The sequence below is a fragment of the Rhagoletis zephyria genome, unplaced genomic scaffold, assembly GCF_001687245.7.
Source record: "Rhagoletis zephyria isolate East Lansing unplaced genomic scaffold, Rhagoletis_zephyria_1.1 Rzeph_scaffold_00521, whole genome shotgun sequence".
Taxonomy (NCBI): Eukaryota; Metazoa; Arthropoda; class Insecta; order Diptera; family Tephritidae; genus Rhagoletis; species Rhagoletis zephyria.
In genome coordinates this window covers 126,562-146,128 of record NW_016157605.1, presented here as the reverse complement: position 1 = coordinate 146,128, position 19,567 = coordinate 126,562, and the positions used below count along the sequence as shown (strand labels likewise).

The 19,567-nt window shown below is 36.3% G+C and overlaps 1 protein-coding gene across 1 annotated transcript in view; it reads right to left on the bottom strand.

Annotated features, from left to right (window-relative positions):
- sns (nephrin adhesion molecule sticks and stones) overlaps window positions 1-19,567 on the bottom strand; it is a gene marked incomplete at its 5' end in the record, with an annotated part of 174,548 nt that overhangs the window by 33,696 nt on the left and 121,285 nt on the right. Inside the window, one exon of the mRNA XM_017612297.1 lies at window positions 3,861-3,963. Within this exon, the coding sequence (XP_017467786.1) occupies window positions 3,861-3,963 (103 nt within the window). The remainder of the gene's footprint in view (window positions 1-3,860; window positions 3,964-19,567) is intronic.

The window sequence follows — 19,567 nt, the reverse complement described above, 5'->3', positions numbered from 1 at the left end:
GATCGTCGGTTCGAATCCTACTGAAAGAAGTCTGATGAGGAAATGTGGTGATTTCCGAAATAGCTATCACTTCTACCATTTTTTCAAATTATTGTTGCTTTTCCACAATAAGTATTTCATTAAAAATGGTATCAAGCTCAATAAAAATTGTTAAATATAATTGTTATAAGGCCATGAAATAACAAAAACAAATAACTTAAGAACGAGCACACTTAAAAGTTAAACATGATCAAGTCTGAATTGCAGCGGAATAGCTACGATTGATTGTGTTGGCTTAACAAATGAAAAAGTGGGAAAAAGCAACGATAATTTACAAGGCGAACTTAGCACAGTGCGTAGGCAACTGGCTGAGACAGTGGAATCGTCGGTTCGAATCCTACTGAAAGAAGTCTGATGAGGAAATGTGGTGATTTACGAAATAGCTATCACTTCTACCATTTTTTTCAAATTATTGTTGTATTTCATTAAAAATGGCATCAAGCTCAATAAAAATTGATGAATATAGTAGTTTGGTAATTTATTTTTTAATTTGGTAAATATTTCCATTTGGTCCTACATGTCACATAGGTCAATGCAAATTTTGATTCTATATTAGGAAGTGGCCTATTCATTTTTAACCGACTTCACAAAAAAGAAAAGGTTATCAATTCGTCAAAATATATATATATGTTTTTTATGAATGTTACCGCATTACTTTGGACCACTTTAACCGATTTCTGTAATTCTTTTTTTAAAGGCGAGGTGTTAACTCACAGGTGGTCCCATACTAATTTGGTTTAAATCCGATCCATGTGTCCTGACGATAATCTTAAATTTTTATAGGAGAATTGAAGTCAGTTTTGTCTTTTGCTTAAAAATTACAGTGTGCTGTCGAAGTAGCCAGCAAGAGTTCTAACTTTAAGGAGTCTTTTAGAGTTCCTCATGGGGGGAGTTATGAATCTCTTTGACTGTCTTATTATCTTCGCCTTCCGACAGTGGGCAGCAATCTGAGATTCTTCCCAGCTCCTAAGTAGTTCTGCTGTGTATCCCTTAGATGTACCCCAGAATCGCTCGGGCCATGTAAGCGGATTTAATTTTTTAGATTTTTTTTTATAGAGGGTGTTGCGGTTTTTTTATATAAAAATATATTTTGATCATGCGTTATATGGAAGAAAATCCGCAACACCCTCCACAAAAATAAATTCAAAACAAGTAAAAAAGTCGAAGTTCGAGCTGAGCTGAATTTAAGATACCCGGCGGATGTATTAAATATAGCTTTTTCACCTTTCCGAAAACTACTGCTACATGGTAAGCAAGGGTGGTTTTACCCCTATTTTAAACCACTTCGATAAACTTATATAGTTATATGTGGGCGGTATTACGCCCACTTTCCAAAATTCCATAATAAGGTTACTTCTTTTCAATGGATTGATGCTGGTATAAATTTTGTGTAAATTAGAGTGATTAAATTTCGAAACATCGAAGTTTTAAGCATTTCTAAAATTTACCGTTATATAAAAAGTGGGCGTAATTTTTGTCCAATTTCAATAATTTTCAGTATTTTGCTTTCATGTCGCAAGCAAAATAATCATACCGAGTTTGGTACAAATTGACCGAACGGTTACCGAGATACACATATGAGGTCGTAAGTGGGCGGTGCCACTTTTTATCATAAACGTATTTTGTGCTAAAGAATTATTGCAAACATCAATTTTGAGTAAATTAGCGTCCTTAAATTTCGAAATATCGAAGTTTCAAGCATTTCTGAACTTTACCGTTTTATGAATAGTGGGCATAATTTTAGTCCCATTTCATTAGTTTTCAACTTTTTTCTTTAATATGGCAAGCACAATAATCACACCAAGTTTGGTACAAATTGATCGAAAGGTTACCGAGATACACATATGTATGTGGTCATAAGTGGGCGGTGCCACGACCATTTTCCAAAATTTTATCATAAGCGTATTTTTTAGTAAAGAGTTGTTAGAAACATCAATTTTGAATAAAAATAGCTTCAGTAGTTACTAATTTATCGAAGATTCTCTCTAAATAACCGTTATAAGGGATGCAGGCGTGGTTATTGTCCAATTTTAAAAATTTTCAGCCGTTTGGTATGTTGTCCTACGGCCAACAACCGTTTGGGCGAAATCGGTGGAGCGGTTACCGAGACATTACATATGTAATCATAAGTGGGCGTTGCTACGCCCATTTTCGAAAAATTGATAATACTCTTATTTTTCGCCAANTAGCTTCAGTAGTTACTAATTTATCGAAGATTCTCTCTAAATAACCGTTATAAGGGATGCAGGCGTGGTTATTGTCCGATTTTAAAAATTTTCAGCCGTTTGGTATGTTGTACTACCGCCAACAACCGTTTGGGCGAAATCGGTGGAGCGGTTACCGAGACATTACATATGTAATCATAAGTGGGCGTTGCTACGCCCATTTTCGAAAAATTGATAATACTCTTATTTTTCGCCAAAAAATCATTGTAAATATTATTAATTTTGAGTGAATAGGCGTCAGTAGTTACTAAAATATCGCAGTTTTCGTATTTATGAAAACAACCGTTACATAGGAGGTAGGCGTGGTTATTGTCCAGTTTTTCCCATTTTCAATACCATCCGTTCTGCACTGAAAAGAAGTACACGTACCGAGTTTGGTTAAGATATCAAAATTTTTACTCGAGTTATCGTGTGCAAAGGCGGACGGACGGACGCCATTCATTCTTTTCATTTATGTATATATGTATTTTTTGTATTCTATCTCGATTCGTTTTGGCTGTTACAAACAACCGTTATGTGAACAAAGTCATAACACCCTTGTGCACAAGNGGTACCGAGTTTGGTTGGTCAAAATTTTTACTCGAGTTATCGTGTGCAAAGGCGGACGGACGGACGCCATTCATTCTTTTCATTTATGTATATATTTGTGTATTCTATCTCGATTCGTTTTGGCTGTTACAAACAACCGTTATGTGAACAAAGTCATAACACCCTTGTGCACAAGTGCGCTCGGGTATAAAATTCAACGGTAATTTTTTGCGACTTGAAACGTGCACTTTATTGGATTAAAAAAACTGCATACCCGTAAATTTTCTAAATATTCTGATTAAAAGTTTGGAATTTAAATTAAAATTTTTTAAGTTTGATTATTTTTTTTTAAATTTGTTCAAGTTTTGAAACTTTTACTTGTGTGGCTTTTGTTATAGATTGAATTATATTTTAAATGAAAATTATTAAGGATAAATAAGTAAACATAAGTCGCACACAATATCATTTTTGATTTCGGTGCTAATTAGTTGAAAGCAGGCGTACATACGTACGTAGGGATATAAAATAAAGGAAATGATTTAAATATCCTTTGTTTGCGCAACTAAGTTTCAATTCGGCATTTAACGGTGGTTGTGCATATTGGACGTTTTCATCAATTATAGTTTAGAAATAGATGACACTGATGCTTTGGCTTGGGCATTTCCGAACATAGGATATAGTATATACTTGTAAGATATTGTAATATGAAAAACCATTACGCGATTCCCTTTAACTTGGAAGTAGTTTGAAAACCTCGAAACTTTTCCAACCTTTAAAAACAAAAAGAAAATGATGATATCTTATTATTGCTGTAAGGAAACAGACAAACGCCATCCAATTTTCAGCTTTTTCTTCTATTTATGCCTGTTTTCTAACAGATTTAAATTATAGGGCTTTTCGCATTTGCAAAATGAATAAATGTATAGTTTGAGGGTATCAAAAAATTTAAAAACACAGTTTCATGCATTACTCGCCAACACATTCTGTTTACACTAAAATACTCCAAGCTCATTTGGTAATACTAAGGATGACTTGAAAAACCACTTAATTATTACATTCACATGTTACCTGGATAAACGATCGGCATGGTACCATCTTTTTGATATCGAGGAGGCGGCATATCTGTACTCTCGACCAAATAAGTAGAAGCTGCCTTCTTTCGAGCCTCATCCTGAAAAAAACGAAGAAGATTATTATGTCATGAACAACTTTTAAGGACTCAAAGTTTTCTTGTCTGACCATCCCCGCGACAAAATAAAATGAATTAGTATCTTTGAAGTCGAAGTAAAAGTTTTTATATACCATATTTTTACGGGAAACGCCTGAATTTAGTTTACATTCTTTGTGCAAAGCATCAAATAAACTTCGTTAAACTGACTGTTCTAAAATCACTCTTTTATTAAGTTTCACCTGTGTGTAACTAAAGCTTGCAATACATTTTTAACCAACTTTCCGATAAGCGAGAGACTTGAAACTTCAAACTTAGCTCAGTCCCCCTTGACAATGAAATATTAGTTCATCCGCTAGGTGTCGAGATATTTGAAAACCTTATAGTTCGATGTAGTTCATATTTGGAATGATATTACTTACATGAAAAGGAGTAAATCCACAAAAAGAGTACAGATATTTGGAAAATTCATATTAGTGGACCGATTTGTTTAAAAAAGTTTAACGTATATTACTTAAATACAAAATGTATCCCTTAGATGGTACTTTTTAACTACTAATAAGAGCTCGTCTTAAACAAATTTGTCTTATAAACATTTTCACGATTGTTTATATTAGTTTTTTTTTAGTAAACGGTATGATATGTCTTTTTATTCGTTCGAAAAAGTTTTATGTTCCAATTCGGTTCATTAGAAATGTCCCCATAACTAACCAAAAAGAAATGTTCTATATATTTTATAGATTTTTGGTGATCGGGATAATATTACGCTGGGCAAGCGAATCGAAAATTTCGTCTTTCCCAAATCGAGGTAAGACCGCGCCAAATACACCACTTATCTCCAGAAGGGGCTCCTCCGGACTGGAGGTGGGGAAAACTACATGGCGCACACCTGGGGCCAGAAACCCTCACTGCTGCCATCAAGTTTTCAAACCTTCTAAAGTGGATCGAATGTTTTCCTATAGGACATACACACCTACTTCAAAAAAAGGAGGATGTTATGAATTCATCGGAACATATTTTTCTATGGGTAGTCCCATTTAATTTTTTTTTAAATTCCGATCATTGGATCGTTGGATTGGATATACTCGTAAATATCTATCAAATAAACCATCTCTTTGAGATGAAATTTTCGGGGGACGAAAGCTGAACTAGAAACGCAAAATTGATGATATTAATTTCGTGACGAAAATTATACGCATTTTTTAATTGCCTTGGAAACGTAGGGAAAATCTTTTATATTCATACGAATCGTTGCAATAGTTCTGTTTTTTATTTTGTGTTTCTGTTTCAGTAGACGGAATTTCGCAACGTTCCGAATAACTAAAAAAAGATTATCCGTACGTTTCAGAGACAGTTAAAAAAAGCGTATAATTTTCGTCACGAAATCGATATCATAAATTTTGCGTTTCTAGTTCAACTTTCGCCACACGAAAATTTTACCCCAAAGAGGTGTTTTATTTGATATCAATTATTTTGGGGTAGCAAATTTAAAATCGACAAACAATAATCTAAATGTTTTATTTTTCTCAAATAAATTGCTAAAATAATTATCTGAACCAAAATTATGTATTCAAATCGATTTATCCATTGAAACATATAATTTTTCGAATTCGGAATAAAGCGAAAAATAATGATCATATCCTTTGTATTCGAAAAAATTAAAAAATTATGAGAAATGATAAAAAAATATCAACTTGGTACCAACTTTGGATAAAATAAACAACTGTATTCGTCTAATTTTCCCGTAGTTTATTTTTGTTAAGATTTCTACCGGGTGTGGTAGAAGTTTTACTTCTATCACGTGTACGGCATTGCACTCGTGCTTTCTTCTCAAGTAGTTTTGCTCAGTGGCAATTAGGTAATATTGTACACGTCTTCCCAGGTAGGTTAAGTGCGGGTGATAGACCCATGTAGCATAGTTACATACTGTGTACATACATACCTGCAATTAAAATGGGGATAAATATTAAAATTTCGTCATGTGACTGAAAAAAACTCTAAAATACACAAAAATTGTGNTACAGTAAATCACCTTTATGAGGGATTTTTTATAAGCGGCATACACGGTGCGTCTGAATCGTGCGTCGGTTTGGATGTGTTAAGTAAAAATAAATATGTGTTACTTACACCGACGTGACTCTGGTATAACTCTGAATGATTCAAATGTGTGTAGTCGAAAGGCGAGTGAACACGTACACAGTTGACTCGCGAGTCAGACGCACCGTCTATGTTGCCTATTAAACATAAAACATAAATTCATAGTAAATTACACAGAATTCCAATTACGGAAGGAAATACACGGAAGAACAGCTATTCTGACATTCTTACGCTCATATGTGTGTACCTATTTGTAATCGCAGTAAGACAATTTGACCAGTTTCGCCTATTATATTCATTGATTATTTTTTAATTGATTTTAAATAAAAGTCTAATTCATAATTTAATATACACAATAAATGTACACATATCGGCATTTCAAACTTTGTACAAGATTCCAATTTTTGATGTTATGCATTTTTTCCATATAAGTGTGTTCGAAATTTTTTTTAATGGATCAAAATGTATGACACCGTCAGAAAAAAATATCAAAAATCATCGGGATATTGCAGAAACTGGCACTTTCATTTATTAACTATAAAACTGCGAACTTAGAATCTTTCCAAAAATTCTGAATTAAAAGCTTGTTGTGGCGAAAACTTACTTTTCGTACTGCATATTCACAACAGAATTCAGCGGTTTGCAAATAATTCTCACAGCCCTTATTTTAATTTGTAAGTGTTTTTAATTTTCACTTTTTGTAATTTTTTAATCTGAAATGTGGTATGTAATTTTTTGTTATATATTGGCATTTTATATTTTATGATTGTACCAAAAGTGCCTCTAAGAATGTAAGGGCCAAAAATGGCACTATTGTGCCTACTTTTCCATCACTGGGTGCTTGATCGTATCAAATTGTTCGAATCGATACAAAAAAATGTTGCGTGTATACATACATATGTATAGATGTACATATGTACGAACGAACATTTCCTTACGCTGCAAAATTTGCTGCGATGATTCGTGTGAGGTACAAGTGCTTGTATCAAAAGTAACGAGTAAAGTAACGATACGAAAGATACGGGTGTTGATTGGATTAGTAGCGAATACATACGGGTATCCGAAACTTCGTTACTTTTACAGCTCTAGCGAAACTAATGATTAAGATTTTTAAATCACAGTGATTTTTTATGGCTATTGCGATCGCTAGTTCTTTTAATAACACAGATGTAATAAATGATGACAAATCAGTGTTGGTACTGTAGGGATAATTCCCTACCCGTAGGGAGTAAAAGTGTAGGGGAAAAAAGGGAAAAAACTTCTTTTATTCGCCCGAAAATTTCCATATATCACTTCGGTTTTTATTAATATTTGTATCTTTACTCGTTGATACGAATTTTGAAATAACAAATAAAATAGCATAAGTTCGGGTGGAACGAACATTGGATACCCGGTGCAGTTATTCAATATAGTTTTTCCCCTTTCCGAAAATTACCGCTACGTGGTAAGAGGGGGTGGTTTTATCCCTATTTCAAACATCTTGGATAAACTTACATAATTATGTGTGGACAGTATCACGCCCAAAATTCTATAATAATATACTTCTTTTTGAATAAATAGGAGTAAATTAGCGTCCTTAAATTTCGAAATATCGAAGTTTCAAGCATTTCTGAAATTTATCGTTATATAAAAATTCGGCGTAACTTTAGTCCGATTTCAAAATCTTCAATGTTTTGCTTTTAAGTGGTAAGTACAATAAGCATTCCGAGTTTGGTACAAATTGATCGAACGGTTACCGAGATACACATAAGTGCTCATAGAGGGCGGCGCCACGCCTATTTTCCAAAATTTCATCATAAACGTATGTTTTGCTAAAGAATTATTTCAAACATCAATTTTTAATAAACTGGCTATAGTATTTACTGATTTATCAAAGTTTTCGTATTTCTCTAAATAACCGTTACATGAGATGCAGGCGCGCTTATTGTCCGATTTTACAAACTTTCAGCTGTTTGGTATTGTAAAAGCCAGAACACCAAGTGGTAAAATTAAGAATATGTATTTAACTATAATTCAGCAGTTAATGTTATACATAGAGTACGTGTAGAAAGTTAACAATAAATCGTTATTTGTTGAATGGACCTTTCGAGGCTTCTACGTGTGCTCTGTTGCACGTTCCACTTCACACTGACTTCCTTACAGTGACGGTGACAGCTCGGCCTCTCCTGACTCTTCGTCATTCCAGGACGAGTCGCAGTCATCATCACTGAAGTCTAATTTTGGCCTGGTTGCGCACCATGGTTTCAAATGATCAACCGATAGTACATTGCAATAGCGGCGTTGAGTCACCACCGTATCAGGTAAGTCTTTCACGATGTACCGGTCGTAATTCAAAACTTTTGCCACCTGGTATGGACTCTTATACACAGCATCCAGCTTATGTGATTCACCCGTAGCAGTTGGGACATATTCAACCACAACCAAATCGCCTATCTCGTACTTGTGCGGTTTTTGATGTCGTTTGTCGTATCGCTCTTTCCGTTTGTTCCGTTCGGAAAGTATATTCTCGTTTCCCCTCCATGTCGAATACATGGACGACGTTATCATGGATGGCTTGGATCATGCGGTTGTGGGTAACATCCCTAGGGTTGAAAAAAATACAAGTTCATTAGGCGTGTACTTCGTTACCTCATTCTTTTGAGAGTTAATGCTCCATTGAATTGTTGTTAAGGATTCATCCCATGTTTTGTTGTCCTTAACCATGCATCTCAAAGCGTTCAGTAAAGTTTTGTTCATTCGCTCAGCTTGGCCGTTCGCCCTGGGAGTTCTAACCGCTGTTTTCACATGCTGAATGCATCGCTTGTTCAAAAATGCTTCAAACTGTGTGGATGTGAATGCCGTTCCGCACGTAACGGTCGTCTGAAGATTGACATCACCTCGTCCATTGCTTTCATAACAGGCTCTGTCTTTGCACTCTTTACAGCTTTCAACAAAACATATTTGCTGAATCCGCAAACCATCACCAAGACGTAGAGATTGCCCGATTTGCTCCTGGGAAATGGACCCACATGGTCGATATACAGGTATCTAAGGGGATTGCTAGTACATCTGAGACATGCAACTGGCTCTCCTTTTTGCCTCCCTTCACTTTATTCATACAGCAGTCTTCACAGGCAGCGATGTAAGACTTGACATATCGTTGCATTCGTGAAAATCCGAAGTGCTTCCTTAGACGTTCCAGTGTCTTCTCTAACGCAAAATACCCTGCATCATCGTGACTTGCCTTGGTCACCCGCCGTCTAACTGCCTGTGGAACCACAAGTTTAGATTGCCCATCCATCTTCCGGAATAAGCGTTTATTCTGTAGTTCATAGTCCTCCTTCATTTGTTTCACAGTCTCTTCATCGGCCTCTTCTTCGCCCTTGAGAATTGTGCATATTCGTCGGATCTTTTCGTCTTGAAGTTGTAAGGTAGACACCCAATCTTCCGGTTCCATAACCCTGGTAACTGAAAAAACTTTGTCAGCAACTGTTTCTGCCTGTGATGGTGATTCTACCGGCATTCTGCTTAGCGCATCAACATGTTGCATTTTGATGCCTGGTCGATGTTCGCAGAAAAATCGAATTCCTGCAACCTGGCGATTCGGGCGTGACCTTCTTTGTGGTCACCACAGCGTTGCAATCAGTCCGCAACACGAAAGTTCTAACCAAAATATACACCCGAAATCTTTCCAGCGACTCCACGATGGCAAGGACCTCTAGTTCATGACTAGCATACCTTGACTCGGCTGAGCTATATTGTCGGCTGAAGTATTGGACAGGTTTCCAAAATCCGTCCTCAGACTGAAGCAAAACTCCTGAAACTCCAATAGCACTTGCGTCCGTATGCACTTCATGCGGCTTTTCGTGATCAAACATAACAAGTACAGGTTTCGTGATTAACACATCTTTCAGCTTTGAAAAAGATTCCCTTGCTCTGTCGTCCATTCTTGCTTTGCATTCTTTTGTAACAAACTTGGCAACGGCCTAGTGATGATGCTGTACCCTTCGACAAATTTCCGGAATTATCCGGTCAGTCCCAGAAATTGTCAAATTTCCGTCGCTGAACGTGGCCGTGAAAACTCTTTTAAACATTTAGTTTTCTTTTCGCCTGGTTGCATTCCCAGTCACCTACTGTGTGTCCTAGGAACTTAATCCTGTTAGCCAGAAAATTACACTTTGATGGTCGTAAGCAGTGATCGGACTTCTACCGCATTGTGGTAGATCTGCCACATTTTTGACCAACTACCACATCTACCACACAAGGTCTGAAATCTACCACATATTCGCGTTTTTGAGTAGTCTTATTTTTGCTCGACATAATTTTCTTAATTTTAAGAGCAAAAATTGTCCAACACTTAACACTAACAACAGGCAGAATGGGAGGATAAAATAAACTGTAAAATAGTAAATTTTCTCAATATTAAATTTTTCGACAGGAAACGTGGTTTTATTGTGTTTAATTGCAAAATATATGATTAATACAAACAATTAATAGCGAAAATGTTAAAAACTGTGATTTTAGTGGAAGTATTAGCAAATTTCAGTGCATCTAAAGTTTCTAAAGCCACATTTGTTCGCTACATCGTGATGTGACAAAAAGAAAAGCTGGCAGCACTCCGCAAGGTTGCAGAAATCTTTCAAAATATGTTCGAAAAATATCTTTATATGGAAGGAACTGCTTTACACTGTCAAGGGAAAAAATTGCCAAAACTCAACGTGACTTTTAGCAACTTTATTATACTAAAATTAATTTTTTTTTAGACTCTAATTAAAATGTTTGCAATTTAGGTGCAACCTTGCTGAGTTTTTTTAAGTTTTGTACAAAGTTTGATCCATAACCTGAGATCTACCACATATTTTGAAATCTATCACATTNGTTGCCAAAACTCAACGCGACTTTTAGCAACGTTCTATCTTGCACTTTATTATACTAAAATTAATTTTTTTTTAGATTCTAATTAAAATGTTTGCAATTTAGGTGCAACCTTGCTGAGTTTTTTTAAGTTTTGTACAAAGTTTGATCCATAACCTGAGATCTACCACATATTTTGAAATCTATCACATTTTTTCCCAGATTCTACCACACAATTTTTTTTAAAGTCCGATCACTGAACGTAAGTCCAGAGTCCTTCTCCGCCTGTAGAAACTCGTCTAATATCTCGATGTTATGTTCTACAGTCTTCGTTGCAATGATAACCTCGTCTACATAGCTAACGCTCTGATTACGGTGTTTTAAACCTCTCACCAACTTTATTTTCATCTCTTTAAAGACCATAGGCGCGTTACGTAAACCGAATGGCATTACGTTATGCTCAAATAAGCCCTCTGGGGTTAAAAATGCCATATATTGTTTATAATAATCCGCCCTATTCTGCATTTCGACTCGAATCGAAATTTTCTCCGTTTGGCAACTTAAGTATTCTGCGTTCCGTTTCCCTTTGATCAATCTTCGAAATTTACGATTATATCTATTCTACATTTTGATCGTAGTTCCGTTTTTCTAAGTTGCAAATTTGTTGACGGAGAACGTTTCGATTGTTATTTTCGTGGGTTTAAATAATAAAATTTTATAAAAAAATTAAGTAAAATATACTGTGCATGATTGTAAAAGTCATTATGAATGAACTTTCTCGATTTCTGTGTTTTCGCAAGTGGTAATACCCCAGAAGGTAATTTAGATAGGCCTTCTTAAGTGAAGCCATCCTAAGAGGCCTACCCAAGAAGGGCAGAAAAAGTACTTCCTTCCATGCCTTCTAGAAGGGCTTATCCATTTACAATTTACGCGAATTCATTAATTTATATTATTTCACATTACAAATGAATTCCAAGAAAAATGTTATGTTACAATAACACATATTTGATATAAACCTTAAGCAAATACTTCAAAGATGTATGATTTTTATAAATTAAAGAAGCAACTTTAAAGAACTCCTCCAAACGGCCTTCTGAAGTACGTCCTATAAAAGCCCTTCTGGAAGGCCTTCTATGGATAGCGAAAGAGGAAGCCCTTCAATTTGTGCCCCTCCATACAAAAAAGAAAGGAGAAAGGAATGTAGAGTGGAAGGCCTCTTGATTCTCAGAAAGGCCTTTCGGAAAGGCTTTTAACTCCTGAAATTATCTACTGGGACGGGCAATACGAAAAATTGGCTCAAATAATGGCACCCAAAAGGGATATTGCGCGAGGGTTTCAAAGAGGGAGCACAGGCGTTTTTGTTTTCATTATCTATAAATAAAAAATTAATAAAGCTATGTAAATACATACATACACACATAAAATACGAAGTTACATAAAAAGATGCTTTTATTATTGCACTCGTTTTTACTAACTTTTTAAAAAGAGGTGCGTATGTTGTCTCGAATTCGATTTGCTATGGAAGGATAAGCTTTGTTCTTCCCCTCCTCCTGACGGATTTCAAAATGGAATTCATTTGCGTCCAAATCTTCCACATCCACGTTTATAATTTCACTGGCTTTGAGCGGTGAGTAATAATACAGTTCATGATGAGCTTATGACTCTTCACTCATCTGAAAAAGATCAAACATGTCCCTAAATCTCCGCCTTTCAACTTCCGCATCAGCAATCTGGGACTCGTTCTCCTCTTCAAGCAATAACGCCGTGGCTATGGATTTCATTCTTATAATTGTTTCCACTAAATTAAGAGCAAACAAAATTTTATTTTTAAATTACAGTGATGCTAGATATATTTAGTTTTTTTAAAGTATTTACAAACTTTAACTTCATAAGCTGCTATAGTTTGGTGGCAAATATTTCTTTGTTTTGTTTCGATTTCACACATTCCTAGGAACGACCGCTGTTAAGAAAAAAATTTTTTCTATATTTTTTGCGATGTTGCTTTGACCAGGGCTTGAACCCAGGTGTTGGTGAGTGAAAGCGCGCACTGCTTACCACTACACCACTGCGGCCGACGTATATTGTTTACTGTCTTCCTTTATCGGAATCTGGTAGTAACCAGCGGTCATGTCCAAAGTAGTGAAAACTGTGTTGCCTAGGAGCTTAGCTAATTGCTCTTCCACAATTGCCATCGGAAAATTGTTTTTCACTGTGACAGAGTTGAGNGGCGTTTACACATATGTTAGTGTTTGGCCGAGCCTCTCCTCCGACTTGTGGCGTGCGCCTTGAAGTTGTCACACAAATCGGAGAGACCTACAGTTTTACGCCGACTCCGAACGGCGATTGTATTTTTACGAGAAGCTGTTTTTCATGGAAGAAATACACTCGGAGGTTTGCCATTGCCTTTCGAGGAACGACCGCTGTTAAGAAACAAATTTTTTCTATATTTTTTGCGATGTTGCTTTGACCAGGGCTTGAACCCNAGTTGTCACACAAATCGGAGAGACCTACAGTTTTACGCCGACTCCGAACGGCGATTGTATTTTTACGAGAAGCTGTTTTTCATGGAAGAAATACACTCGGAGGTTTGCCATTGCCTTTCGAGGAACGACCGCTGTTAAGAAACAAATTTTTTCTATATTTTTTGCGATGTTGCTTTGACCAGGGCTTGAACCCAGGTGTTGGTGAGTGAAAGCGCGCACTGCTTACCACTACACCACTGCGGCCGACGTATATTGTTTACTGTCTTCCTTTATCGGAATCTGGTAGTAACCAGCGGTCATGTCCAAAGTAGTGAAAACTGTGTTGCCTAGGAGCTTAGCTAATTGCTCTTCCACAATTGCCATCGGAAAATTGTTTTTCACTGTGACAGAGTTGAGTGCCCGGTAGTCGACACATTCTGTCTTCAAAATTCGACTTTTTGACAATAATCACCGGTGCTGCATGCGGTGACGAACTCGGCCTAATAATGCCATGCGCTAGCAAGTCATTTATGATATTCGATAACGTTGGACGTTGATAGAGCGGGACTTGATACTACCTACAAATCACCGGTTGATCAGTAGTGATGATGATTTCCAACTCCGTCGTCTTACATCGTCCCAAGTCCGACAAGCCCTCCGTAAAACAGTGTGTGTATTTCCGCAAAAAATCTCTAACATTTCGGGAATCTGCTGCGTTCAATGCTTCATTGACAACAAATGTTGCATCGCTTCGCTGATGTACCTGCATGACGCCACCCTCGACGGTTAACCTGCAACTTTCTTTTCGTAATACATCCCAACCAATNGGCCGCCTTATTTCTAACTACTCGCATGTTTTGGCTTTGTAACAATCTATTTAATTGTTCTTCATTTAAAGAACTTGATTTAGCTTTATTCATTTTCGCAGTCAAAATCAGTACGTCTTAACAAGCACACCAAACCAGCACGTCTCTCGCTTCTGTTGCAATGAACCGTTGAATTCGAAAAATTTCTAGAACCTTCTATTTTTCGCTATTCCTTCTATTCCGCTCTTCTTTTATTCTTTTTGTCCGCGTTGAATCCACTCTCAACGCTTTTCAACTTCTTCCTTTTCCCTTTACTACTACTTTTGCGTTGAAAACTTTCTACTGCCTCACTGCTACCGCGCAACTGCTAAACCATCAGCAACTACTTCTGTTGTGGCCAGTTTGCGTTTACTCCAAGAATGATAGAATACAAGATTGCGCCATTGAGAGATTTTTGAGCGTAATTTTTGCGTGACGTCATCTTGGTGCAATTGCGAGGGAGAAATGCCAAAATGCATACAAAAATATGTAAACAATGCAGAAAAATGTGTTAGTTTTAATATTATATGGCCCAATTTTGCAGGAATCAATAAATATACATGGATTGATTAATTAGGAACACGTAGCAATAATTTTTGGCATGTAGCCCTTTAGGTAAGTACGATTTTTAGCACATGAAGAAATTGATGTATTAACAGTGTTTGCAATTTCATGTAGACCAAAAGGAAGGTGTGCAGCAAAGTGAATTTTTGGACTCGCCATTATAAAAAGCCATGCAGAGTGCATATTTATATTTGCGGACGGTAGCCAACCACCATAAACTCCACAGCTGTTAACTCCACAGCTTTTATTTGATGACTTTTGTACCATTTCCGAGAGAATGCATGAGTGTGGCTTCTTTGGAAATAAATATTCTATGTAAGTAAAACATAATTTAAGCTGAACTTTGAAATGTATAATGATTTGGGCACTGTTTTGTATTAGGTACGTAACAGCTCGGTAAGATGCCGATTGAATTAGCGTCTGGCGACCTTATCCACTGGTGCATTACCTTATACCAGCACTAAAAATATTATTTTCGATATTCACTAGTAAAGTGCTTCATCCACACATAGCTCAATTTGGTGTTTAATGCCTCTCCTCGCCGGCAGAACTGCTTCCACTTTTTCGCCAGATTTGCGTCCGTAGGAAACGAAACAAAGGCGTAAGTACTAGGTACTCATGAAATTTGATGTGTATACATATACGAACGGCAAAGCATAAAAGTACGTTTACATATAAATATAATCTCAATCAAAGCTCGGTAGCTGTCAAATTGGTTGTGCTTGTTATTCACACAACTCGAGGAAAAGTTAAACTTCTTCTCTGTGCCACCGTGGTCACTTTTTTTTGCAGCACATATTAGACCATTTAAATATATTTATAACTGAATATTTTATTAAACATACCTTTACAAACCTATTTTCCTTACTAGCGTCAATTTTTGTTTACTTTAATATTTGACATTCCTCCTCTTCTTCTCAAGTATAATCGATAAAACTAAGTTGGACACCAAAAAGTTATCGGTTTAATCTGAGATATTTTTAATTATAATTTTGCATGGCTAATCTCTTTTTCTAATAACAGATTAGGGAGTTAAGCTCGAAAATTAGTATAACCTTTTTATATGTAAAGCTGTTATTAAGCGATTTAGTTACATACATACAAATGTAGGTTAGGTTAGAAATTAAACATTAATTTCACTTAATTTTATTAATTTTTCTGATTTAATTTTTTAGTATATACTTGTATATACTTGTGACTCAAGGGCGTTAAAATATCTTGGAAACACCGCATCAGTTATTGTTTTTGAGCTTATAGTTTGAGCATTTCTATTTGTATATATTCCTAAATTTACCAAAATAGACTACTAAACCTATGCCTAAAACCATCTACGAATATCAAAACCAGGGCATGAATCACGTATGACGACATTCGTCTGAACGATATCGTGTCGAGATTGTCTTGCTTCATAAAAATCAAAAATTGTTTGATCGTTTGTGCGATATCGTCAACTCGATTCCAGTTTTGCTTCACGTAACAGNTTGTGCTGGGATATGCGTTACAGCTTCGCAAATTTTACCCCTACCGAAACCAAAGATGTATACACATCAAAAACTTATATTGCACGCTTTCCTTTTGATTTCACTATTACACTTTGCCACGGCACACTTCATTTTGCTTTGTAATGTCTCAATAATTTTTTAAAACCACGCAGAAACATTAACTCATATATATTAAAATTGTTATTTGTTTTTTTCGAATGCTCACAATCAGCATTGCACCAAGATGACGTCACGCACATAGTTGATTCTGTCAAAATCACAAAGAGCGGATTAGCGGTACCGCGACTGGCGCAATTTCTATTTCTCTCAATCGTGCGTTTACTCTGCTTCCTTTGTGGAACAACTATCTTTGCCTTCGTCCTCTCACTTGAGAAATTCAACGCCAACTTCTATTAGGCTGCTTCCTTTGAATTCCTTTTCGCTTATTTCACGTTCGAGCGAATTTCTCTTTTCCCCTCTTTCCTTACCTCTGCAACTTATGCAATGACCTTTTTTCCTTGTAGGCTTTTGAGATACAATCTCACTTCTGAGGTGTAAAAGCCAGAACACCAAGTGGTAAAATTAAGAATATGTATTTAACTATAATTCAGCAGTTAATGTTATACATAGAGTATGTGTAGAAAGTTAACAATAAATCGGTATTTCTTTTACGGACCTTTCGATGCTTCTACGTGTGCTCTGTTGCACGTTCCACTTCACACTGACTTCCTTACAGTGACGGTGATAGCTCGGCCTCTCCTGACTCTTCGTCATTCCAGGACGAGTCGCAGTCATCATCACTGAAGTCTAATTTTGGCCTGGTTGCGCACCATGGTTTCAAATGATCAACCGATAGTACATTGCAATAGCGGCGTTGAGTCACCACCGTATCAGGTAAGTCTTTCACGATGTACCGGTCGTAATTCAAAACTTTTGTCACCTGGTGTGGACCCTTATACACAGGGATCCAGGGAGCTTATGTGATTCACCCGCCACAACCAGGCGGCGATGTAAGACTTGACATATCATCGCATTCGTGAAAACCCGAAATGCTTCCTTGGACGTGTCTTCTCTAACGCAAAATGCCGTGCATATTTAGCAGTTAATGTTATACATAGAGTATGTGTATAAAGTTAACAATAAATCAGTTTTTGTTGAATGGACCTTTCGATGCTTCTATGTGTGCTCTGTTGCACGTTCCTCTTCACAGTGACTTCCTTACAGTGACGGTGACAGCATGTTGTACCAAGGCCAACAACCGTGGCTACGCCCATTTTCCAACAATTTATAATATTCTTATTGTACGTCTAAAAATAATTGTAAATACATATTAATTTTCAGTTAAAAAGCTTCAGTAGTTACTAAAATATCGCCATTTTCGTATTTCTTAAAATTACCGTTATATGGGAAGTGGGCGTGGTTACAGTCCGATTTCGCCCAATACCAACCTACCTTGGGTAAAGGGCATTCTATATGCCAAGTTATCGTGTACGGACGGACCAACGGACGGACATGGCTTAATCTACTTCTGTTTTCATTCTGATCATTTATGTATACATTTGTCCATATCTATCTCGATTCGTTTTGGCTGTTACAAACAACCTTTATGTGAACAAAGTTGTAATACCCTTCTGCACACGTGCGCTCGGGTATAAAAAACAAAAACGCAAATAACGCGATCAAGCAAATCAAACTGCGTACTTGAAAATGTCCATTTAAACAACCGTGGAAAGGTAATGAAAAATTACATGCGAGCATATTTACAATGAATATTTAATTAAAAATTTTAAAATCACCATTTCTACCATGATAGAAAAATATCGCCATTCGCAATTTCTGTTGACTAGCTATTGCCAGATGTGATTTTCATTCACAGCGAAATATCATGCGAGTGGAAAAATCACCAATCACTGATATCGTGGCCTGCCAGTAGCAGTCAGTATAAGCGATTTTTAAATCACAGTGATAAAGTCCCCGGTACACGGTGTCCTTGAACCAGATTCAACTGAATCGGTCTGGAACGATGGAACTTCCGATTAGACTATTTTGGGGGGGTTTTTCCCTAGTTAGAATACGTGAAGTTCAAAATCGTGGCAAGTGCCGATTTCAAAAACGGTTTCTTTTTCGATTTTCAGCCGCCATTTCCGCATTGAATTATAGTACAAATAAGACTGTTAATGAGATTTTTTAACCGACTTCCAAAAAAGGAGGAGGTTATCAGTTCGTCGGAATATATATATATATATTTATTTTTTTTATGTATGTTACCGCATAACTACACCACGTCAACCGATTTCAATAATTCGGAAAGGTAGTGTCTTAGAGGTGGTCCCATATTAATTTGGTTTAGATCCGATCATTGGGTCATGAAATATATAGATATATACATATTTTTTTAAGTCGGTTTTTTTTTTGCTAAAAATTACTTGTTTAAATATCGAGCCGTAACCGCCAAAATTATGGCGTACAATAGTAACTTTCGCAAAGGTTTTTCGAAAAATAAAAGAGTCCTTTAAAGATTCTGCGAAAAAAAGTATTTTATATTTATTTATTTATTTACTTAAAATTTTTCTACAACTAAGAGAATTCAGTCTTTTATATGTACATCAACAAAGAATTATAATCTATACTAACATAATTTGCCAAGAAAAGATACAAACTAAAATATATGAGTTCTTAATGTAAATGATTAAAGAGGAAAACGGAGATGTATAATGTAAGAGAATAAGTAGAAGAAGAAAGAAAAAGGAAAAAAGGTACAAACTAAGATTATTTGTAGTCAGAGGACATATCAAGGCCACTAAAGTATTGAATTATTAACTTTTTGAAGTTGCTTCTATTCAGTCTAGCTTTAACACTTTCTGGAATCGAGTTCCACAGTCTTACAGCGCTAATGAAAAGCAGTCGACTGGAAGTAAGCAAATTATATTTAGGGACAACCAAGCTGTTATGTCTCTGTGATTTGGTTAGTTGAAGCTTTTCATACAAATATTGCGGGACTTTCCACTCTAACAATTTATACAAAAAAATGCAGTTTCTTGCAGCCAAAAAATTTATAATACTGCAACCAAGAATTTTATCGCGCCATGGCGATATATGAGCATATCGTCCTATGCCATTCACATACCGTGTTACGTTATTGAAAGCTACATTCAATTTGCTGACTGACTTTGAATCAAGTTTGCTATAAACCATTTCGGAATATGTGAAATGGGGCAAAATTAACTGCATAGCTAGTTTGCGTCATGTTTCCTGAGGCGTAAACGAAGCAGACATTCCTAGCCTACGTAAAGTTACATACACATTACTTACTACTTTATTAACA